Source organism: Lutjanus erythropterus, chromosome 11 (assembly GCF_056507025.1).
Source record: "Lutjanus erythropterus isolate fLutEry1 chromosome 11, fLutEry1.hap2, whole genome shotgun sequence".
NCBI classification, from domain to species: domain Eukaryota; kingdom Metazoa; phylum Chordata; class Actinopteri; order Lutjaniformes; family Lutjanidae; genus Lutjanus; species Lutjanus erythropterus.
The window spans coordinates 1,407,864-1,433,003 of NC_139327.1; the positions used below are offsets into that span (position 1 = coordinate 1,407,864).

General features: G+C 41.0%; 2 protein-coding genes across 2 annotated transcripts in view; one reads left to right on the plus strand and one right to left on the minus strand.

Moving 5' to 3' along the window:
* The window catches only part of LOC146318500 (kin of IRRE-like protein 3), a 462,133-nt gene that overhangs the window by 246,230 nt on the left and 190,763 nt on the right, over nucleotides 1-25,140 (minus strand). The gene's annotated exons all lie outside the window — the stretch shown is intronic.
* Nucleotides 5,943-14,333, plus strand: LOC146318502 (uncharacterized). Its single transcript, XM_084730575.1, has 3 exons — nucleotides 5,943-5,956; nucleotides 11,115-11,604; nucleotides 13,764-14,333. Exons 1-3 carry the CDS (start codon nucleotides 5,943-5,945, stop codon nucleotides 13,998-14,000), a joined length of 741 nt encoding a protein of 246 aa, XP_084586701.1. The 3' UTR covers nucleotides 14,001-14,333.

Genomic DNA, 25,140 nt, shown 5'->3' on the forward strand with positions numbered 1-25,140 from the left:
CTCCTCCTTTAAGTGGTTGCGGAGTTTGTGGGGAATCTGTCGTGGAGAGTTCACCACCTGCACTGGCTTCAGATGAATGGTGCATTCACCCGGAAACTGTCCAAAGCCTTGAAAAACATCAGAATACTTCTCCATAACATTAGGGGATTCATTTGGTGTTGCGTCGACAGATAGCACCAGTTTGACTAATCCCATGTCTAGGCAGGCTTGCAGGCCTAGAACAGGCGGGGCTTGTGTGTTGACAACATAGAACTCTTGCATGATAGTAATGTTCTTGTATTTACATTCAAGGTCACATGTCCCTTTTTCTTGCAGTGTTTGTCCTCCATATGCACTGATTTTTGTTTCAGCTGGTATTAGGTTTATATCTTTAAAGTTCTTGTTAAACCTGCGTGCAGGTATCGTGTTTACATCTGCACCTGTATCCAGCTTAAACTTAAGTTTGTGTCCTTGTGGTCCCAACTCAAGTTCAGCAAATGCTGGTTTCTTGTTCTTACCAATGGGTTTCTCTGTGACCATATCAATATAGAATTCCTCCTCACGCTCACGCTGTCATCTTTGTGTATGCCATGTACTCCTCCTGCGCGTCTTTATTGTGGTGGTCTCGTTTTGCAACCTTTGGCAAAGTGATTAAATTTTTTGTACTCATTACACTGTTTGCCTTTTGCTGGACAGGCCTCACTGACATTGTGTTCCCGTGCACAATATCCACACATCTTATTGCTTGATTTTCTGTGTTCTTTGCCACGTCGTTCCTGTTTGTGGGTTGCTGTTTCCTTCCTATTTGTTTTATTGCTTATAGCATGTACAGCTGAGTCACTGCTGGTGCAGCTGCCATCCTTTGTTTTGATCTGTTCCTTTGCTAGCTCATGTGATCTTGCAATTTCAGTTGCTTTTTCTAGTGTTAAGTCTGGTCCGTGAGTAAGCAGTTTTTCACGCACTCTTGGTGACCTTGTTGCAAAAACAATTCTGTCCCGGACCATTTCATCACTATTAGCATAGTTGCAGTCTTTAACCAGTAACTTTAGCTCTGTACCAAAATGCTCAAAAGACTCGCCTATTTGTTGCATCTTCTCGTGAAACTTGTGTCTAGCAAAAATTGGATTAGCTTTGGGAATCACATAGTCCTCGTATTTTTCATAATGCGTTTTCAGTAACTTAGCTTCGTCAGCTGCGTGGGTCCAGGTTGTAGACATCACGTCCCTTTTCTCCAACCCATAACAGAAGATAGCTGCATTTTTCTCCCTCGGTTAGGGAACGTAGCAGGCTGGAGAACATGAGCTTGACGTGCTGTCTGAACTTTCTTCATGCATCCAGTAAGTTTGTCGAGTCCCAATCCATTCGAGGGCTCAGGACGCCGTGAGGGTCCATTCTCGTTGTCTCAGCGTGAGTTTGAACAACTATTCTGACACCATGCTTTCGTGGTTCATGCTTTGGCTGAATAATCTCTGAGACATGTAAAATCAACTTAATCCATCTTTATTAACTGTAACGGCACCACCTATCTCTGTTTACCTCCGGGTATCTACATTGCACGTCACATCACGTGATGTCAACTGACCAATGACTGTTTACATGACGGCAGGAATGCTACAAAAAGCACCCTAGATGTGACATGTCTGATGACAGCACTGATGATGGTGACAGCAGCCTTTCATCAGGTTAGAAGATGACATCATATTTCTGAAAAAGAGCTGCTCAAGTTTTTTTTTTTGAAAAAAAAGTCTCTTGCAACCATACGCTAAACCCAACAGGATGTTGGCCATTTTGAATTTGGTGGCCGTTTTTGGCGTTTTCCACGTGTTGTATTTTAAAAAACTCCTCCTACAGGATTAATCAGAATGGCTTCAAAATCACCATGTACTATCTAGACTACTTTGTGATCAAAAGTTATTAAAAGATTTAATCAGAATTGAATGCTGTGGCCATGACTTCCGGTGAGTGACGCTAAAGATGGCAGCTTAAATCTTTGAATTGAATTCAAAACTAAATAAACCGTGTGATGAGTGGGGAAAACAGACGCAGTAAATGACAGACACGAAAACTCTGAAACAAAATACAAGAGGAGCTCACTATGGAAGAAAACGCAGTCGACAAAGAGATGCTAAGAGCTAACACTGTGTCACTGCACGAGGGGCTAACTAGCATAACCAGAGAGTACTAAAAAACGACTAGTACTAAAAAAAGTAGTAAAATACATTTGGCTCATTATATAAATACAACATTAACAGAATTAGGAATAATAGATGTTTGGAGAGATATTCACCCATTAAAGAGAGACTATACATACTCTGCCCCCCATTTGGTACATACAAGAATTGATTTTTTTTTCATGAGTTCTGAGGATAGATTTAGAGTGGTAGAATGTAAGATAGGAGTAGCAGACCTGTCAGACCACTGTACCCTATATCTTACATTAAATTCAAATAGGAGAAAAAAGAACACAACCTGGCGACTAAATCTCGGGCCTATTAAATGACACAACACTGGTAAAAGAATTAAAAAGAGACATAAATACATATAGAAAAGAGAATGATAACGGAGAGGTTGATTCCACCATGTTGTGGGATGCTATGAAAGCAGTAATGAGGGGCAAACTAATATCCTATGCCTCTTATATAAAAAAAAATAGGATTAAGGAATTTCAGGAAAAGATTGAAGATCTTAAAATACTAGAACAACTACATAAAAACACAAATGACCCAGAGAAGTACATTCAAATTAAAGAAGCCAAGAAAAAAAATGATGAAATATTAGGGAAAGAAGTAGAAAAGAATCTTAGATTCCTAAAACAAACTTACTATGAAGGAGGACCAAAAGCAACTAAATCATTAGCCAGGCACTTTAGAAATAAACAACAACTTAACACAATTCATAGAATTAGAGAACCTATAACAAACTCATTAGTACTTAAACCAGAAGAGATTGAAAATGCATTTGAAGGATACTATAAAAAGCTTTATTCTCAGCCTGTTGCTGCAGGTGAGACAATAAAAACATTTTTAAATTCACTTGACCTGTCAACAATAGGGGAATCACAAAATGCTTTAATATGTTCACAGATTACAGAAAAAGAATTAGAAAACACCATTAACAAACTAAAAACTAAAAAAATAAAGCCCCAGTAAGTGATGGCTTTCCAATTGAATGGTATAGAACTTTCAGAACAGAACTAAACCCACTATTATTAGCATCATTCAATCAAACTTTAAAAAAAAGGCATACTTCCCCCCTCATGAAAAAAAGGCCATTATCACTGTTATCCTATCCTTGGAAGGATTCCTATGGAAGGTAAAAACAAAGAATACTGTAAAAATTATAGACCAATATCGATATTAAATTGTGATTACAAGATATATTCGTCAATTTTAGCTAACAGATTTGAAGCCTTCATGACAGAATTAATTAATGAAGATCAGTCTGGCTTCATTAAAGGGCAACAGACCCAGGACAATATAAGACGGACATCACATATAATAGAAAGTGTACAAAGGAAAGGAGAAAGTGTCATATTACTAAGCTTAGACGCTGAAAAAGCCTTTGATAGTGTTAGCTGGAGATTTTTGTATCTCTGCTTGGAGAAATTTGGCTTCAAACCAGGGTCAGTCTCGTGTTAGAACACTATATCAGGACCCAATAGCAAGAATAAAAATAAATGGCAGCCTTACTAAGTGGTTTAAGTTAGAAAGGTCCACTAGACAGGGGTGCTGTCTCTCCCCCATCCTATTTGCAATCTTTATCGAACCTCTAGCTCAAGCAGTGAGGCAAAACGAGGAACTAGAGGGAGTAAATGTAAGAGACACGGAACACAAAATTGGACTGTTCGCGGATGACATCTTGATATATTTAAAACGACCAGACTTCAACCTACCAAAATTGATGTCCTTATTAGAATTCTCTGGGTACCTCTCTGGTTATAAGTTAAATGTGGAAAAAACACAGATTTTATCAATTAATTACTCCCCATCAACAGAAACTCAACAAAGATATAGCTTCAAAGGGGACAAAAAATCCATTCACTATTTAGGAATAAAAATCACAAAAAATCTATATGAGTTATATGAAACAAATTACAAACCTTTAAATCAGGAAATCTTTAAGGATATGGAAAGATGGGAAGTTTTGATGTTGGATTCCCTCACAATTTATAGAGTGGGACAAAAAAATTCAAGATTCATTTGGAAGGGATGCAAACCAAGAATTAAATATACAACACTTCAGATACCTAAAGATGGGGGAGGCCTGACACTGCCAAACCTGAAAGAATATTACTATACTGCACAGCTCCGGCAATTGATATGTTGGTGTGCTACAAAGAAGGAGTTGGAGTTAAATATAGAGAACTGTCACGTGCAGAGTATGATTGCTGATAGAAAAATGTTCAAAGAAAAAGAAGGAAAGCTGGACTTAATCACCAAATTCACCTTGGAGATCTGGTTCAAAGTAGTGAGGAAGTATAGATTGGAAAACGAGATAAAAGTTTTGAACTGGATGGCTTATGACACTAATTTCAAGCCAGGGATCCTGAACCAAAAATACAAACAATGGGCAAATAGGGGTCTAACTATATTAGATACATTAATTGAAAAAAGAGAAATCAAAAGCTTTCCAAAATTAAGGAGAGAATATGAATTAGAGCACCAAGATTTTTATATGTATCTACAAGTTAGAGATTACTTTAACAAAGAAATAAAGCCAGACCTCCCAGGTGAATTAAATAAAGTGATTGTGACCCTATGTAATGCTTACAAGAATAAATATGGAAGAGTAATATCTGAATTATACCAAGGTATGGTAGCAAATAGAAACACTTTGACATTGTATATAAGAGATAAATGGGAAAAAGAACTACAGGAAGTAATAACTGAAGATATGTGGTATAATATATTTAAAACACAACAAACAACTAGCTGTTCCAGAATGTGGAAAGAATTTTGCTGGAAAAACGTGAGATTTTTCATCACACCAAAAATGAAAAAGGGACGACCACCTGATTTTCAACTTTGCTGGAGACTGTGTGGGGAACAGAATGTGGGCCACGTGTTTTCTGGCACTGTACCAAAATTACAAAATATTGGGATGATGTGTGGAAAGAGATGAAAAAGATACTGGGCTATGAACTACCTAAAACATGCACTGTACTATATCTAGGAAATGTAACACGAGAAAACATCCAAGACAAAGACTGGTATCTGATCAAGATTTTATTGGCAGCTTCAAAAAAAGGCATCACAAGGAAATGGCACAGAGAAGACCCCCCTACTAGGACGAACTGGCTGGAAATTATTGATGAGATACACGCTATGGAGAGACTCACATATAATATTAAACTACAACAATCAATATGGGAAAGCAGATGGAAAAAATGGACTGTTAGACTGAAAGTAACGTCACTGACACTATGTTTTGTTTTATGTGTATTGTGTTGGTTAAACGAGAAAACTAATAAAACATAAGTTAAAAAAAGAATGCTGTGGCCATGAGGTGGCGGCGAAGTTTGATGTCTCACCATGAAACATGAAATTGCTATAACTTTACCATAAATGGTTCGATCTGCACCAAACTTCACACAGTTGATAATAGTCCTGCCCTGAACATATGTATATAACAACATTCCGTGATTGTCCCCTGATGACGACAGGAAATGACATGTTCTAGACTTTGAGGTTCTGCTACCAACACCTTGACTGTATCAAACTCAAGTCTTGTCAGGAAGAGAAGGCCTTGGTTATGCTATATTGTGAAGATCGTGGCGTATCATCAAATGGCATTGCCCTGAGAGCATGGTGAAGTCAATGGTTTGCCAAAACAGAGAAAGTGGCATTATCTTCGGTGTACTTGGTTCAGTATGACTGAAACTTAACATGTTTGTTAAAGGTCCATGCCTGAACATATGGTATGAGTTTCATCAAAGTGCAGCACCCATAGCAAGTTTTGCCGAAATGCATGAAAATCGGTATGCACCCAGACGCACAAAGAAGTCTCTTGGACAGATAGGCCAAACCCAACAGAAAGTCAGCCGTTTTGAATTTTGCTGCCATTTTGGGTGTTTTCTACATCAGATTTTAACAAACTCCTACAGAAATGTTGTTGTCTGATTGATGTCAAAACTGGTGCAAACCATCTAGACAAGCGTGTGATCAATACTTATTAAAAGATTTGGTCAGCATTAAGCAGTGTGGCTGTGGTGCCATGAAACACGAAATTGCTCTAACTTGGGTGTACATGGTCGGATCTCCACCAAACTTCACAGGTGTCATAAAAGTCAGAGTCTGAACACATCTACATGATAATCAGGACACATACTCATAAAGCCACCTAGTGGCTACAGGACGTGATGTCTTATTCCATAAAGTGCTGTCTGAAGGCTGTGACAATTGAGAGCTGGGTCTTCGCCTGGGTTGGATGCTGTCACGAGGCCACGGCTGCTGGTCTCCCAAGTGGCACGGGGGTGCGAGGGCCCGTAAAACGCTGCTTGCAGCTTTAATTTGTCCTGTAACTGTTATTTTGTGTTAAATTAGTGCAGTTCAGTTGATATTGTTTTTTTTTTTTATGTCAATCAGTGAGTAGGAGGATAAAATAGATTTAAGCTTACAAAAATGCACAGGGAAAGCATTTCAGTGAGAAATTATAAATAAGGGGAATCATAAATATAGTTGATACATTTAGCTAGCACACTTATTACAATAAAACCTGTGAAAACGTGCTGGTGGTTACTGTTGAGAGAAGCTAAAAGCAGTTGTGGGTAAACAAGTTTCTGCCATTGTTTTTTAGCTGTGTCAATGCACACAGCAGTACAACAGCATGGCAGGCTGTAAACTTTACAAACAGAATATAAATCACCACAAACCACAAAACTAAGTCCGATAAAACAGCCAAATCTGACTTGGATCAATTTGAATGGACAAGATTGTCTGAGTCTGATATAGCCCTGGTATTTTCTATTACTAAATCTCAAAAACATGCAGATGAAATGTGCTGTTCTTGACCTAACTCTGTAACTCAACAAACATACTCCACTCAGATGGCTGATGGAGGGAATCATTTCCTCAGGCAGCTCAAGTCATGAAAACAGCCCAGGAAGTCACATGTGGTTTGGAAAAGAGCAAAACACGACTAACCATCTGCCAGAGCAGCAGATGTTGTGATAAATTGCAACTTTCAAATGTTGACTTTTTGTAACCCAGCTGGACTTACTGATGAGGAGGCCCAGATTTTTATATGTCAAGAGACTGAAAAGCCAGTCCGTATGTTTTGAAGGACACACACTCAACCACGCATTTTGCAGATAGAGAACTGACAAGGTGCCATTCAAAGTATTCACCCAAACAAAAAAGATAACCAGTGTAGGGATGTGTTTTGGCACACAAACAAGAGTCACAAAATTTCAAGAAAAAGTAAGACAATAGAGCGGTTAACCAAAAATCAGTCCAAAAAACACCTGCACATCAAATAATGCCCTAGTTTAAAAGGTTAACCCATCTCCTTTGGTAATTCCATCACAAATCACATTTTACATGTCATTGTTAGTTATGTGTCACAAGTAAACAAGGTGGAGGACCCAAAAATACAGACTGCAAAGCAAAATCAGTTCAAAAGTATTTAATAAAGTAAACAAAGGAACAAAAGCTTACGAAAACACAGGAGGGTCAAAACCAAAAGAGTCCAGAAAAACAAAAGAATCCACAAAAGGGCAAAACACAAAAACAGTCCAGGTAAAACAAATACGAGGGCCAACACAAGAAGGCATACTAAGAGAAGGCAAGAAGACACACAAGGGCAACCTCCAACACATGAAGACATACTAGGAGGCAGGTTGACACACAAAGGGCAACAACAGACTGACAAAGAAACAGAGAAACAAAGGGACTAAATAGACAAAGAACTAATCAAACACAGGTGGACGGTGTAGTGGTAAAATATATGCTGAACTATATTCTATTCCTTATAGTCAGTTCTCAGTTCTCATGATTTGTCAGACACCAATTGGTTAGTTGTCCTTGAACACGCAGCTGCTTCTTCGGAAGAACAACACCTGATATCACGAGCACATCCTGACCCTTTTGATAAGCACTTCATAATCATCCTCTCTCAACCCTTCTTTGTTTTCTTTATTCCATAAGACAGAGGTACACTTGTGATTCTTTGTCAGTTCCTTTTACACTCTGTGTGACTGTGTACTGATCCTTTGCAAAGCTCTATTAAAACACCACAAAGACAATCTTGGTCTTCGTGCCTGTTTTCATTTTCAGATTTTCCACCACAATTTGGTGTCAGAAGTGGGATCGCTCGTCTGAGGGTTTCTGGACTCGGGGTCCACGGTGGCAGTGCACACCCTGAGGAGATACTCCCTTCAGCCTCAACCTCCCCACAAAGACAGGTGAGAAGGAGGGCCTGAGACCTGAGACCAGACTCACTCAGCGCTGCGATTCAACAATCCTGATTGGTGAGAATTTGAAAATTGATTTAATTGATTTTTAGGAAAAAAAGGGGGAAAAAAGGTAAAAAGTATGTCGAGATATCGGGGTTGAGTTTGGACAGAGATTTTGGTCTACCAGGTCAGATGTGGAAGCCTGACCGTTTTTAACCAAGGTTTAGTAGAAACCTGTAGGTGCACTGACGAGTCCACCTTAAAAGAGTTTACTAAGACCACAATACTGTGTGGGAAAAATGATCACAGGATAATTATTGTATTGTGTGAAGTAAGACTCGGGGTTTACTAAGACCACAATAGTGTATGGAAAAATTATTATGGGGTAATAATTATATTGTGTGAATTAAGACTCCAAGAAAACGCGCGTAGAAGAGTAGAGAATTCCTCTGTACTAATCACTCTGATTTCTGATTATCTTGTGACAAAAAGACAAAAAAAAAAGGTTGAGAGAATTTAACAAAAACAGCAATGTATTGAAATCAATTATATTCTTTTGAGCATACTAATCCTGTTCAGTTCTGATACTTTCATATTGGATTGTGGAAATTAGTTGAGGATAAAACTTCTAACTTTCTTCTATCTTCAAATTTTTTTGGTCGTTATTCTTCAATTTACCAAAAATAAGTACTTTTAACAGCAAAAATCAAACCAACTAAATAAAAATAAATAAATACACAGGATAATGTGGATTCATCTGCTCCAAACATAATTTCATTACATGAAAGTGAACTATGGTGATCCATTTGTGAAACAGATACATTTTGGGGTGACTGAATGTAACTTTTTGAGAACAGAAAGTTTCAGTATAAGACAGCTGAACAAACTGAAGAATTGTATGAGACAAAAAAAAAAAAAAAAAAAAAAGAAGATACTGAACATAAGAAAGGTAAGAGTAAGATCACAGCAGATTGGAGAGCATGTAGTTTATGGAAGAACAAAGCACAAAGGAGGGACAGAAAAATACAGGCAGGGACAAACAAAAACTCATCTGTGTCTCAGTGTGTCAAAGATGCAGGATTCCGACCTCGACTGTGTGCCGCTGCCAAGAAGACGCCGTAACACCGACGGTTGGACCACAGCCAGGGGCACCACCATCATAAAATACTGACCTCCCTTCATCTACTGGCCTCCCTCCATCTCCTGTTCCCCTCATCTAATTGGATACATCTGATCTACAACAACTTCTGAATGGGGACATCAAACAGCAAACAACAGCAAAAGGTCAACAGGGCAACCTTGCCTCTCCTTCCCACACCACGTCTGGTCTGAAGTTCAGAAAATCTTCAAATCATTCATCTCCCTATCACCAGTGAGCTCCAACATGGGGGAAATGTACACAAAGCTCCGAATCTCCCTGTGATGGAGACAGCAGGGGCTGATGGACATCCCATCTTGATCCGCAGACCATGGACTATGGAGGACATTAAACAGACGTTAAACTCTCCTCCCATCACCATCAGATGGAGGTGTAAAGTTTGCCGCTGAACTGACTGTGTTTGGACATTTCACAAATGGTGAAACAGACATATGTAACATGGGACAAAAGGACACACTGTGCATGCTGAAAACTCTTCAAAGTGGAAGAGAAAGAAAAAAAGGAGAACGATCTAAATATGGCAACACTGTCTATGTTCCAAGGACGTTCTGTGGAGGTCTGCGTACAGCTGATCCAGATGTTTGTTTCCATTGTGGCAAAAGAGGACATTGAGCCAAACACTGGCCAAAGACTGATCCAACTCAAAAGATGATTGACTCGCAGCAGCGGCTCAGGAGGGGGAGGAATCAACATATTTAACTTTGGCCTCACTGACGCACGATGAGAAACAGCCTACACATCAGACTGGTGATCTCACACACACACACACACACACACACACACACACACACACACACACACACACACATACATTGATTGATGATTCCATTGCTCAGCTAGAAGAGAAGCGGAAAACAGCTAATAGGCACATACGCTAAATATTCAGTTGATGTCTATGTAAATATGCCCACACACACACTCTTTGTACATGGCAAAAGTGTAACATTCCTTGTTGATTCTGGTGCAACACACTCAGTTATTAAAGCTGACACTTTTCCAACATCTCCAAAGATGAGCGAAAGATAGGGGCATCAGGTGACTCAGTTCTGGAGAAATACACAACTCCACTATCATGTAATGATAATGTTACAGGCAAATTTAAACACTAATTTTTGCTGTCAGATTGTTGCCCAATAAACTTGATGGGGAGAGATGGGTATTTGTCTTATTTTCACACCAGAGGGGATTATTGTTACTCAAAGAAGTGAACTGGGTCTCTCTGACAATCACATATTTGTGACATATAGCCCTGACACACTGCCTTATGTGTATGAATGGAAGCTCTGCACATCAGCTGTGACTCCTGTACCTACTGCTCTCATTGACAACGCACACACACTCACACACAACACAGAGACCGACTACATGAAATCACATGACTTACACTGCACTGCACACACATATGAAGGAAAAGATGCAGTTTGAAAAACGATGGTTCAGAGAAGTTCGTCTGAGAGAAAAGCTAATGTTAAGTTGAATGTTTTGGAACAAACATGGATGTGCTGTTTCAGTAAACTTTACCAAAATTGACAAAACCAAAATGGGGGTATTTGTTTTCACCATATTTCTCTTTCAGTGATTCAGATTCCAACTTTCTGTTTGGGTGAGAAAATGTGTCAATGCAGAATCATGGGAGTCAACATCTGACCCATATATTCAATATAATCCTATTTTGAAGGTTTATCGACAAAAATGCACCTTTGTTGTTCACACACTCAGATCTGTTCAACTGGTACCAGACACACAACACATATCTGCCTATTTACATAAAACATGTGACATCACAAACAACCCAGCCTTACAGGAAGTCCCTAAGACTCTGTGGGCCCAAGGCAAACATGATGTTGGTCTAATCAAAGGCATGCAACCAATTGTGATAACACCAAAATCTGATTTCAGGCCCTGTCAGCCACAGTATCCACTCAAGAAAGAGGCTGTCAACAGGATTACACCAGTCTCTAACGCTTTATTAAAGGCAGGTGTGCACACACCAATTTTCCCGGTAAAAAAAAAAAAAAAAATCAGGGATAAAAATCAATCAGAAGAATGGCGTTTCGTGCAAGACTTGCAAAGCGTAAACGATGCTGTCCAACAACGAGCTTCAAATGTTCCTAAACCATATACCATTCTTTCTCAAGTGCCACCAGGAAGTAAATGGTTTTCAGTAGTTGATTTGGCAAATGCATTTTTCAGTGTTCCGGTTCATCCAGTCAGTTTTGGTTTGCATTTTCTTTCAATGACAAAAACTACACATTCACATGATTATGCCAAGGTTTTTGTGAATCACCTACCATTTACAACGATGCACTGAAAGAAAGTTTGAGCTCATTACAACTATCACCAGGAAGTGCACTACTACAGTATGTTGATGATTTGATGATTTAATGATTTGTGCTCCAACTCACTCTCAATGTGAAAAAGACACAGTGACACTGTTGAAACATTTGGATGAAGAAGGTCATAAAGCTAGCTTGTCAAAACTGCAGTTTGTCCAACAACAAGTGACATTTTTGGGTCATGTGATCACATCTGAGGGCAAATCCCTCTCCCAAAAAAGAGTAAAAGCATTTCAAACATTTTCAAAACCAATCCCAAAGAAACTAGTCATGTTTTTCCTAGATATGTGCTCCTATTGCAGGCCCTTCATTCCCAATTAAGTCAATTAATTGCCATTTAGAATTTACCCAATTAGAAATGTATTCATTGATGATTAATCAATAATCATGGAAGTAACTAAACCTCATTTGATATTGTTTTGTCTGTTTGTTGAATAAGGAAACTTAAACGTTGACTTAAAAAGAAAAAAAAAAAAAGAAAATTAGGAAAATAAATGGTGTTATGAATCTTATAAATTATCAATGATTAATCAGTTAAAGCTTTCAACTATTGGTTCTGGAAAATGCACAAAATTTGCAACCCTAGTTTGGAGAGGTGACAATGACATCAGTGGTTGAAAGTAACTAATACTCTAGTAGTTTTTCAGACAAATACTATGTACTTTTATTGAAGTATATTTCTAACGCCAGTACTTTTACTTGTAGTTGAGTAATGTTTTAGCAGTCTAACAGTACTTGTACTTGAATACAGATTTTTAGTACCCTTTCCACCATTGGTGGTAACTGCGCATGATACACTCACTGCCAAATCACTTCTTGCTTCACTGTCTGCACAAGCAGCAGAGCTCACAGCTCTCATAGAAGCATGTAATCTAGCAACAGACAGTGAATATCTAGTAGATATGTTTTTGGCTTTATGCATGATTTTGGTACAATTTGAAAACAGAGAAATTTTCAAATATCATCTGGTGCACATATAGCACATCACACTCTTGTTTTACAACTGCTGGATGCTGTTCTGCTCCCAAAACAGGTTTGTCATGTTCTCTAAGAACTTGCCATTATTTTCAATATTCCTCCCCCTAGTGGTTGATTTCGAGTAATTCATTATTATCTTCATGTTGTTTGCTACTGCTGTTTTCATTGGTTGTTTGAGTCACATGATACAGTCAGGTGATCATTTAGAGACTTCATTCGGGAAGTGCTTCAGTTGTGACGTGGACAGTTTGCAGCTGCAGCTACCTTATCTTTTCCTTCCTCTGTTGTGTCTTGGAGAGCACCACTTGTAAGTAATTTTTTTGTTGTTAGTTAATCATAGGCATCATGTTTGTATTCTGCAGAGCATTATATGCATTAGTTGATATGTGAACATTAAACCAGCGTAAACTAGCTGTTCGATAGCTTTCCTGCTGCAAGTATGCTAGTGCATTAACAGTTGTGTTTTTGAGCTTTGAACTTTGTGTATAGTATTTACAAAATGTTTACAAGGTATTTACAGCTATTTACACATTGTTGAAATGTGGTATTTATGCATTATGTTGTAACCATCATTTACATCATTTTATGTATAATGTTGTTTATATAGCATCCACTAATTGATGCTGTTTTTCTGTATTATTTCAGTCTTACAAAAGAATCTTGTGATGAGAATGACGACAACAGTAAAGGGCATTCCACTTTACTCCAGCCTCTGACTTTCTCTTCATCTGTGTTAGCTATCTGTCAATTTGTGTACAGACACACACACTGAGGACAGAATAAGGTTGCTGTGTGTAAATGTCATGCTCACACTAACAATGACCAAGTTTCACAGGAGAACACCAGAGGAGATGCAGCTGCCAAGAATTAATTATGTCTGAATTTCTTTCCATATGATGACCCTAACATTCACCACCAGGTGAAGGAAGCGCTACCAGCTCCAGCCACAGGACCTCTTTATGACCTGCAGCCTGGTGACTGGGTAGTGGTGAGAGACCTGAGACAAAAGACCTGGTGCTCGAAGCAGTGGACGGGTCCATTCCAGGTGCTGCTGACCACACAGACAGCAGTAAAGTTTGCCGAAAGAGTCACCTGGATCCATGCCAGCCACTGCAAAAGGGTCCCACCTTCACCAGAGGCACCTATAACAGAGTAGGTCATCACATCGCGAGGAAGAGAAGTAGAGGTGACAGTATTGGCATACTGTCCAACAAATTCCAGCCAAGTGGCGTGCTGAGTGAATCTCAGTGTCACCATCGCGGGACCAGCGATGGAACCCGAACGACAACTGTGGCACTCCCTCAGACACCCTGGATGGTGTGGCCTGCGAGATGCCACAATTACATGCTCCTGATTGGGTCCCACCATATGATGCTGACGACATCCCTGAACCTGCTGACGACCTGGATTTTGACATTGTGGCGTAAACACATATATCTTTTCTGCCTATGTTGCTTGCACTTATCATATAGGATGCTTCCATCCACAAAAACAGATGTTTTTTTGTTTTTTCTCTTTCCTTCACTCTTTCATGCGTTCTTATTATGTAACCATATGTAAGGTTTGTTATTAAAGGTGCAGGTGTGATTTTTTTTATATGTATGTAATCTTTGAAATCTTCCTTCACATGAGTGATCACGTATGATCAAAAGGGGGGATTGTAGTGGTAAAATATATGCTGAACTATATTCTATTCCTTATAGTCAGTTCTCAGTTCTCATGATTTGTCAGACACCAATTGGTTAGTTGTCCTTGAACACACAGCTGCTTCTTCGGAAGAACAACACCTGATATCACGAGCACATCCTGACCCTTTTGATAAGCACTTCATAATCATCCTCTCTCAACCCTTCTTTGTTTTCCTTATTCCATAAGACAGAGGTACACTTGTGATTCTTTGTCAGTTCCTTTTACACTCTGTGTGACTGTGTACTGATCCTTTGCAAAGCTCTATTAAAACACCACAAAGACAATCTTGGTCTTTGTGCCTGTTTTCATTTTCAGATTTTCCACCACAACGGACAGGTGAAACCAATGGGAATCAAAAAGAGCCAACTAAGACTAAAGTGCTGCAGCAGCAAAAGTGAGAAATAACAAAGGCTCAAGTTAAGTGTGTCTGGATGAGAAAATGTTTGGGGAGATCCAGATGATTCCTGATCCAGATGATTTCACAGTGGTTATGTTCTAAGCACAAATAAACATGCCCCACACCACCACACAACGGTTGCTGCAACACCTGATTGTGTTTGTCTGAAAGTGGCCTTTAAAGTAAATTAACGCTACATAAATACTGACAGCAGCACCGTTGGTCCAGGAGCTTATCAATACTGACCACTCAGGATCACTGCAAATTTAGTACTAGTTCTCAATCACAAATTGTAACTGTCTGTTTTAATATTTCTCTACAGTAGTATGCTAGCTAACGTTAGCCTCAAGAGCAAGAAAGTTTACTTTTGTTTGACAATACCATCAGTTGCAGATTGTGATTTATTTTAATCAGTCTTTTGACTAAAATACTGTCATTTTTAGTTGATCTGAACTGTCCTGGTTTTAGTCTAGTTACACTTAACTAAATTTAATAAGATTTTAATCATATTTTAGTTTGAAACTACAGGAGATTTAGTCAACTAAAATGTAACATAACACATAATTTAAACAGTTCTCTAGAACATCAAATAGCACACATCTACTAACATTAAATATCCTACATTTTTGCTCATTTCACATTAGTTTAAAGGTGCATTGTTCTTTATATACATATTTGCATCATATATGAGTGCAAACTGATTATATTTAGGCAGATGCTATTTGCACTGCGGTTACACCTGAAACAAACCATGATCTTTCCCTGGACCAAACCAAGTAGTTTTGTTTCCTACACCTAACCAAATTGCAAATGAAAAATGGAAATGCTCATTAAACAAAAAAGAAATTAGTAACTGTAACTGATAGGCAGCACTGACATGTAATTTTAAACTGCTGTCCAGGGCAGGACATTATAGCTAAAATATGAGGGTCGAGTGTGAATAGCCAAATTGCAGCCATGTACCTATTCGGATCTGGGTACAAATAGATACACTGTTATATTTACTGGGTCAAATGTTAATATAGTATGTATTATAGTGGGGCTTTTCCATTTTCACCTTGGTCACACCAAGGTAATCCATGCCACACTGATTTGCATTTCCAGGGCTACTTTCAATGCACCAAAGCTGTGCTCAGGCTTGCCTGAGATGTACCCTCTCCGGAGATTAATCCACAGCTTGGTGTTGGAGAAAAATTGTCTTGGTGGTGGTATTTCTTTCACAAAACTTGATGTAGTCCATAATACAGTGTGTGAGACTGTTGATGTACTCTCTATGAGAATCACAATTCCTCTCACACAGTTGTGCCAACAACAATCATGTTTTCACTGAACAGGAGACAGCTGTTTGCCTGTGTATGAGAGATTTGTACACAGGCAGGAGGTGAACCAAGTTGTGGTCAGATCTTTCCAGTGGAGGGAGGGTGATGTATTTTATTGTCTCTAGTATAACATGTGACGTGCTCGGTGAATGTGGGCAGAGTGGAGGTATGACTTAAGTCACCAGAAATAAAGAGGGCATATTGGTGCTGTGTCTGCAGCCTACTTGTGACGGAGTGGACATCAAAGGCCACATCAGCATTAGCACGGGGGGTTAATATATGCTGCTATTGTGATAACCTGCAAAAATTCCCTTGGCAGGTAGTAAGGCCTCATTCTAGTGGCTAACAGTTCGACATCCTTACAGCAGAATTATTCAATAGCGATGTGTCCAGAGTTACTAGTCTGGTTCCAGACTTGCCAAATTTCCAAAAATTTCCTTAGCTGACCATTTCTCTAGTCTGGCATTGAGACATGTGACAGTCGTTTCTCAAAAAAAAAAAAAAAAATTAAGGCCATTGTCAAGATGTTGCCAATGGATGCCAACCTCAGCTTAGGGGTAAAAACAATGTCAAGTGCTATAGACACTACTTTTGAAGGTGTTTTCAGTCAACTGATAGAGAAGTCACGTGAGCTCAGGCTGCAGCCGAATAATTACTGAAGGGCTGTGTGTTGTGGGATAAACCAGGTGAGCACAGAGTCCAAGCAATCAATCCAGTAGTGAGCAGACAGAAGGTTAGTCAAGGCAAGGCAGAGAGTCAGGAATCCAGCATAGACATGAGTAGATACACTCCACTGGAACACAGAGGAAAACTCAAACCGTAATGTCACTGGGGGGAAACACCAAACAGCCACGGGGACAGGCAGACGAAAACCAGGAACACCGAGGCAGATTTTATGGTCAAGGACAGAAGGCTGTGGTGGTTTACCAGGATTAAGACAAAGCAGATGAGTAAGAGACAGACAGGGTCAGAAACAGCCCGAGAAACAGTGCTGGAGCGTCTTGCATGGCGTGCTAAAGGACAATCTAGCAAAAAGTGAGTGTGCTGGAGAGGCTTGTATACTGGGCTAATTGGGGATGAGTTGCAGCTGAGCTTGCAGGTGAGTGGAATTGGGCTGATGAGGTGGGAGTGGCTAGCAGGTAGAGTGGAGCAGAGGCAGGGGAGAGTGGAAAATTCCTGAGGCAGATGGACAGGAGGGAAACTGGGAGAATGGGGAACTGAGCAAGGGAAAGGGCAAGTCTGTATGGTGTCCTAGCATGGTGCTCAGTTCCAGAATGGCTTCATTCTCTCCACCTCAGCTTGCAGGGAACATCAGGTCTCTCTTTGAGTAGCACCACCATGTTATGAAGCACTAACAGCTAATCCCTACTGTAAAGACTAGGGCCATGACTGCACATAGGGTCGCAAACAGTGCAAAAACCAGTAGAAAGTTGTTATCCTTTTTGACTGCGTGACATATCAGGGCTTTAGGAGACTTAGATTACACCAGATGAGCAGTATGGAAGCACTTTATGTTTTGTTTTTTACATTTTGCTAGTCACCACATACAAATTGTTTAGGACATTCTGAAACATTGTTTTTCTGTGAAACTCCAGCAGTGTTTTGACTAAAAAACTGGTTGGGTGAGTAAATGATGACTGAATTTTCATTTTTGGATGAACTATCCCTGTACCTCAAAGCACAAATTGTTGTGTGAGGTTTGCACTGAGTAGAGGGACAGAGTTGTCTCAGTATCTACATGTGCAGTTAAGTCAGAGGCTGAAATGAACACAAACTCACACCCTCCATTTTTGAGCATTGCTCATGTCCATATTCCTTGCAAGCAATTATATTCTGTTCTGTTCACGTCCTGGAGGCCTCACAGCCAGAGACCCACCTCACACAGCACATTCATGTGCAATCTGAACCAGTCTTGTATCTTGTATAATACAGTGCCTGAAAAAAAAAAAAACAGTCAGCACCTGGATTTATCTGAGTAAATAGTTAAGAGGCTTCCATTGGATTATTACTGCAGTGATTAATATGTTTGAGCTGGTAACAAGTTATTGAACTCTAACTGATGCATTGAGCAGCTTCTCATTTCTTAAACAACCATGTCAGAAGACATATCCTGTGGTCGAGGAAAAAATGTTACTCTGTTTCAGTAGGATCAAATTATTGTCCTGCATCAAGCAAAGAAAACAACTAGGGAGATTGATGAAACTATTAAACCTGTGTTAAGAACTGTCCAACACATTATTAAAACCTGGAAGGATAGTGGAGAACCATCATCTTCAAGGAAGAAATGTGGTCAGAAAAAAATCTTGAATGATTGTGATCAGAGATCACTTAAATTTTTGGTGAAATCAAATTGTAAAAAAAATCAACATCACGTACGGTTAAGTTTAATAGTGAAAATTTCCATATGCACACTGCAAAGAGAACTCAAGGGATCAGGACTAAACAGCTGTGTAGCCTTAAGAAAACCACTTATCAGTGAAGCTAAGCAAAAAAAAGCTTATTTTTTGTTGTTGTTGTTGTTGTTGTTGTTTTTAATTGACGAGACAGTGTACACTGATCAGCCATTATGACTCCATTATGTTCTTGAAAAATGGCGCCGCACTAGTGGCAGCCTGTTGCAGCAGCTCCTGCTCACCGTTGAGCCTTTTCCCAACTAGTTTTCGTTTCTTACTACTTTTTTACATTTATTCTTACGGGGTTGTGCTCCTGTTTGATCGGTGCACAATGGAGACCAAAGTCGCTGTGTTCGTTCTCGTCTTTTTCTTGCTTTTTTCACTGTTCTCGACCGGATCTGGGGACCCCGTACTCAGCCCTGGCCCCATTGTTTACAGTAGGGATCAGCTGCTGGCGCTCCGTGGCAACACAGTGCTGCCCCATGAGAGACCCGATGTCCCCTGTGAGTTGAAGAGGAGGAGGCGGGGGAGCCGTGCCGGAGCTGATCGCCGCACCAGGAAGAGGAGATACAGACCCGTCCTCCCGTCCATCATCATGGGGAACGTGAGATCTCTTCCAAATAGGATGGACGAGTTATCTGCGCTGACCTGGCACCAGAGGGAATACCGGAAGTGCAGCATCATGATGTTTACGGAAACATGGCTGACTACGCCGATTCCCGACATGGCCGCGGAGCTGGACGGCTTCAAACTGCTGCGGGCGGACAGGACGAGGGAGAAAGGAGGAGGGCTGGCAGTGTTTGTGAATGATAGATGGTGTAACTCTGGGCACATCACTATTAAAGAACAACTCTGCTGTAGGGACATTGAACTGTTAGCCGTTAGCATGAGGCCATATTACCTGCCGTGGGAATTCTCGCATGTTATCGCGATAGCTGCATATATTCCCCCCTCTGCTAACGCTGAGACAGCCTGTGATATCCTCCACACTGTCACAAGCAGGCTGCAGACAGAGCACCCACAGGCCCTGCTTCTTATTTCTGGGGACTTTAATCATGCCTCTCCATCCTCCACTCTGCCCACATTCACCCAGTATGTTACATGCTGCACCAGAGACAATAAGATTCTGGATTTGTGTTATGCCAACACCAAGGAGGCACCCCTCCCTCCTCTGGGAAGATCTGACCACAACCTGGTCCAACTTCTGCCTGTGTACAAACCTCTTGTGCAGAGGCAACCAGCTGTATCCCGCACAGTGAAGAGATGGTCTGTTGAGGCAGACGAGGCTCTGAAGGACTGTTTTGACACAACTGTATGGGAGGAACTATGTGACTCTCATGGAGAGGACATCGATAGTCTCACAGACTGCATAACTGACTACATTAACTTCTGTGTGGAAAACACTGTACCCACCAGGACTGTGTTTTTCCAACAATAAACCGTGGATAAATCCTGATATAAAGGTTCTCCTTAAGGAGAAGAAGAGGGCCTTTAAGTCAGGAAACAAGGGGGAGCTGAAGGTTGTGCAGAAGAAGCTGAGAAGGAAGATCAGAGAGGGGAAAAACACCTACAGATGGAGGAACAACTGCAGCAAAAGAACATCAGTGGAGTCTGGAGAGGCCTGAACACCATCTCTGGCCACAAGGAACCTGACTCCCAAGCTGTGGGGGATCAGAAGTGGGCAAATGACCTCAACATATTCTTCAATAGATTTGATCAGTCATCTGTCAGTCCCTCGACTCAGTCCTCCATGCTGCAGCCCCCCTCCTCCGCACCCAGTGCACACTAGCCCCCACCACCCCCATCACCTCCTCCTCCCTCTCTACAACACTCAACTCACAGCCACCCCCCTCTGCTCATCTCATAAGCCCAACCCCCCCACCCACACCCTCCATCACACAGCCCCCCTGCTCCAACCTGTCACTCACAACAACCCAGGTGAGAAACCAGCTCCGGAGGATCAAGGCAAGGAAGGCTGCAGGTCCTGATGGCATCCTGATGGCTCCTCAAATCCTGCGCAGATCAGCTGTGTGGGCTTGTTGAGCACATGTTCAATCTGAGCCTGAAGCTGGGGAGAGTGCCACAGCTGTGGAAAACATCCTGCGTGGTACCTGTGCCCAAGACTCTGCATCCCAAAGACCTCAGCAGCTACAGGCCAGTGCCACTTACGTCCCACCTGATGAAGACCCTGGAGCGGCTGGTCCTTGTTCATCTCCGCCCCCTGGTGAGCCCATCGTTGGATCCACTTCAGTTTGCCTACCAGCCTGGCATCGGGGTGGATGGCGCTGTCATATTCCTCCAACATTGAGCTCTCTCTCACTTGGAGAAACCTGGGAGTACTGTGAGAATCATGTTTTTTGATTTCTCCAGTGCTTTCAATACCATACAGCCTGCACTTTTGAGGGACAAGCTGGAGCACACTGGGCTAGACCACCACCTCATATACTGGATTGTGGATTATCTCACCAACCGTCGACAGTATGTGAGGACCCGGGACTGTGTGTCCGAAATGGTCATCTGCAGCATCGGGGCCCCGCAGGGAACGGTCCTGGCTCCGTTCCTCTTCACCCTCTATACTGCAGACTTTTCATACAACACATCCACTTGCCACCTGCAGAAGTTCTCTGATGACTCTGCAGTTGTCGGCCTCATCACAGATGGGGATGACAGAGAGTACAGAGAACTGACACAGAATTTTGTGGACTGGTGCCAGCAGAACCGCCTCCAGATCAACGCAGGGAAAACCAAAGAGCTGGTGGTGGACCTCCGCAGACGAACACACTGCCCCCCGACACCGATGAACATACAGGGAACGGACATCGAGGTGGTGACATCTTATAAGTACCTGGGTGTTCATCTGAACAATAAACTGGACTGGACCCACAACACAACCGCACTTTACAAGAAAGGCCAGAGCAGACTTTATCTGCTCAGGAGACTGAGGTCTTTTGGAGTGCAGGGGGCACTCCTAAAGACCTTTTATGACACAGTAGTGGCATCAGCCATTTTCTATGGGGTGGTCTGCTGGGGGAGCAGCATCTCGATGGCTGACAGGAAGAGACTCAACAAACTGATCAAGAAGGCCAGCTCTGTACTGGGATGCCCCCTAGACTCAGTGGAGGTGGTGGGTGAGAGGAGGATGATAGCTAAACTGCTATCTATGATCGAGAACGACTCCCACCCCCTGCAGGACACTTTAACAGCACTGGAGAGCTCCTTCAGCAACAGACTCCTTCACCCAAAGTGTGTGAAGGAACGTTATCGCAGGTCCTTCCTCCCTGCAGCTGTCAGACTTTACAACCAGCAGTGCTCACAGTAGACCACACACACACCGAGTCTTACAAACTGACTGCACTATAATGTACTTCAACTGGGTGTTCCTATCTGCAATGTCAATACTCCAACCAGGTGTATTATCATCCACTGTGCAATATCTGTACCAAAATTCCTAACTCAGTGTGCAATATCTACAATCCCCCTGTGCCATGGTGTAAATTTGTAAATAATGTATATTTGCTGTTACCATTTCCTATGTCATATATTTTCCCAGTTATATCTCCCTGTTTATATTGCTTGCTGCTATTTATTGTCTCTTTTTGCTTTTGATTTTACCATGTTTGCTATCCACTTTGCTGCTGTAACACTGAAAATTTCCCCACTGTGGGACTAATAAAGGAATATCTTATCTTATCTTATCTTATGACCACCTGCCTAATATTGTGTTGGTCCCCCTTTTGCTGCCAAAACAGCCCTGACCCATCGAGGCATGGACTCTACTAGACCCCTGAAGGTGTGCTATGGTATCTGGTACCAAGATGTTAGCAGCAGATACTGTAAGTCCTGTTAGTTGCGTGGTAGGGCCTCCATGGATCGGACTTGTTTGTCCAGCACATCCCACAGATGCTCAATTGGATTGAGATCTGGGGAATTTGGAGGCCATGTCAACACCTCAAACTCATTGTTGTGCTCCTCAAACCATTCCTGATCCATTTTTGCTTTGTGGCACAGTGCATTATCCTGCTGAAAGAGGCCACAGCCATCAGGGAATACCGTTTCAATGAAAGGGTGTACATGGTCTGCAACAATGCCTTGGTAGGTGGTACGTGTCAAAGTAACATCCACATGGATGGCAGGACCCAAGGTTTGCCAGCAGAATATTGCCCAAAGCATCACACTGCCTCCGCCAGCTTGCTTTCTTCCCATAGTGCATCCTGGTGCTATGTGTCGTGGATTTTATCCTTTGTCAATACATCAGAAGAAGGAAGTACACAGGAATCCAAAATGTCTTACACTGAAACTGGTGTAACAATACTTGATCAAGGAGAATGACAAAATAACCAGTACACAGTTGGTATTGATGTTCCCTTCAGTTCTGGAGTTTCAGTCCTCCAAGATAGTCTTTAAACATTCACAGAGAAGGTCATGATCAACCTATGCCCAAATAAGGTCAGACCCAGCACACTGAATTAGCCTATTGGTCTGTAAATCTAAACACAAGAATTATTAATACAAAAGGTCTGAAATCACAGTTCAACAGCCCTGGTTCCACAGCTCAGGGTCAGTGTTATCCAAACCAGATTACAGTTACAATTTGGCCCTTGTCAAACTCACTCAAATCCTTACACTTGTCAATTTTTCCTGCTTGTAACACATCAACTTTGAGGACAAAATGTTCACTTGCTGTTAGGGATGTAACGATACATTCAACTTACGGTTCAATACGATTTCTGATACTGGCTTCATGATAGGTTTTTTTTTCACGATTTTTTTTAACAGAATGAGCTTGCAGACAAAATATGACTGAAAAATATTCATGTAATTATTTATCAGACAAAAACCCAATATGTCTGAGGTAGGGTGTTAAATTATTTTTTATCTCTGAGGTAAACAAAAAAACAACCCATATGTCCTCTTCTTAAAAGTGCAACTGAAATGATATATTATCTTAAATACAAAAATAAATTAAAATTGGATTTTTAAAACAAATCCCACATCAATATAACTAAATGAATGATACAAATAAATTAAATCTCTGCAAATAAACTAAATCTCACATGTTTTCCTAGTTTGAAAATCTGCTCTCAGTGTGGATTGTCCTTTTAATAGTTTCTTTGCTCACGTGGTGTTGACTTGAGCTTCCCACTATGCTGCCAGGTGACATGATGCATCATGTTGGTTGTGCTACTTGTGTAGGTCATCGCTCTCTTGTAATATTTGCTCACCGCCTGAGTCTTGTTTGTGATTTTCTCGCCCTCTTCATTTTTGAACACAGGGGGCCCTATCTTACGCTGATCTAAAGTGCAAGTGCAAAGTGCCAGGTGCAATGAATTTAATTTATTCAAGGTGTGTCCAAATCCACTTTTACTGTCTTGTGCCAGGGGTGCAGGGGTGCTGGCAGAGTGAAAGTGCAAGAGCATGCAATATATCATTCTCCTCTCCTCCTCTCATCTCACTCCCCCGTCCCGCTAACACCACTGTGGGTGTAGGAAACAGAATTTGAAAGTGTTTCTGAAGTTTGAAGTGCGCAAAATTACACAGGGTATATCCAACCAACTGTGTCAGAAGCACACATACCTTTTTTGAGCTTTTTCTGTGTTCCTGCTGGATAAAAAGCAATTGCCTTGTACCTTTTACTGCAATAAGGAGCATCCCTCATGCCTGTGTGTGTGTCTACTGCTCGTCTCTCTCCCACACTGTACACACAACTGACACAAATATATGGACTAATCAATTAGTGGAAAAATTATTGCCAGATGGATTACTACCTAAATTATAGGTCCAAACATGTGAAAACAGGTGGAGCACATGGACTGATGTCAAGATTGCAACAGGATTAATTTTTCACCATTTTCTGGTATTTTATAGACTAAATTACAATCAGTCAATAACTGATTAATCAAGAAAATATTTGGTAGATTGATTGACTATCTATAAAGTATTTTGATTTGGGTCACAATAGTTTGTCATTTTTTAAAAGTTGGGTGCCCAGAAAAAAGGTTTGGGAAACACTAGTTTTGGAGGTTGATCATCTGGCTGCTTGTGTTCTTTTCTTCTTTTTAGTCATCTCTCCATGTTCCCAGATCTCAGCAATTAACTTGTTGAGTATTATTACCTATAAAGACGGTGGTCAAAGCTTTTATTTACCCTTAGTTACAGCCTAATGTTGCCTTAACACACTCCTACCATTTCCACACAGTGGGTCGTACATCAGAGAGTTTACATTTATAGTGTCAAACAGAAAACTGGTATCCGATAGGCACTGTATTGGCCAATAGCCAGACTTTCAGGCATGTCAGCAGGTAACAGGAGAGAAAAAGTAGAAGTAGAAAGTAGAAAAATAGAGTTGACAAGAAGTGACTGAATGTTAATTATCTTTGGTCTCTTTTCTACAGTGGCTGACAAAGGCATAAGCACGGCATATACAGAAAGGCGCTGCTTATACAAAAACGTGCTGCAAATACAGCAGCGCACTGCATATAGGAAAGCAAATGCAAAAGG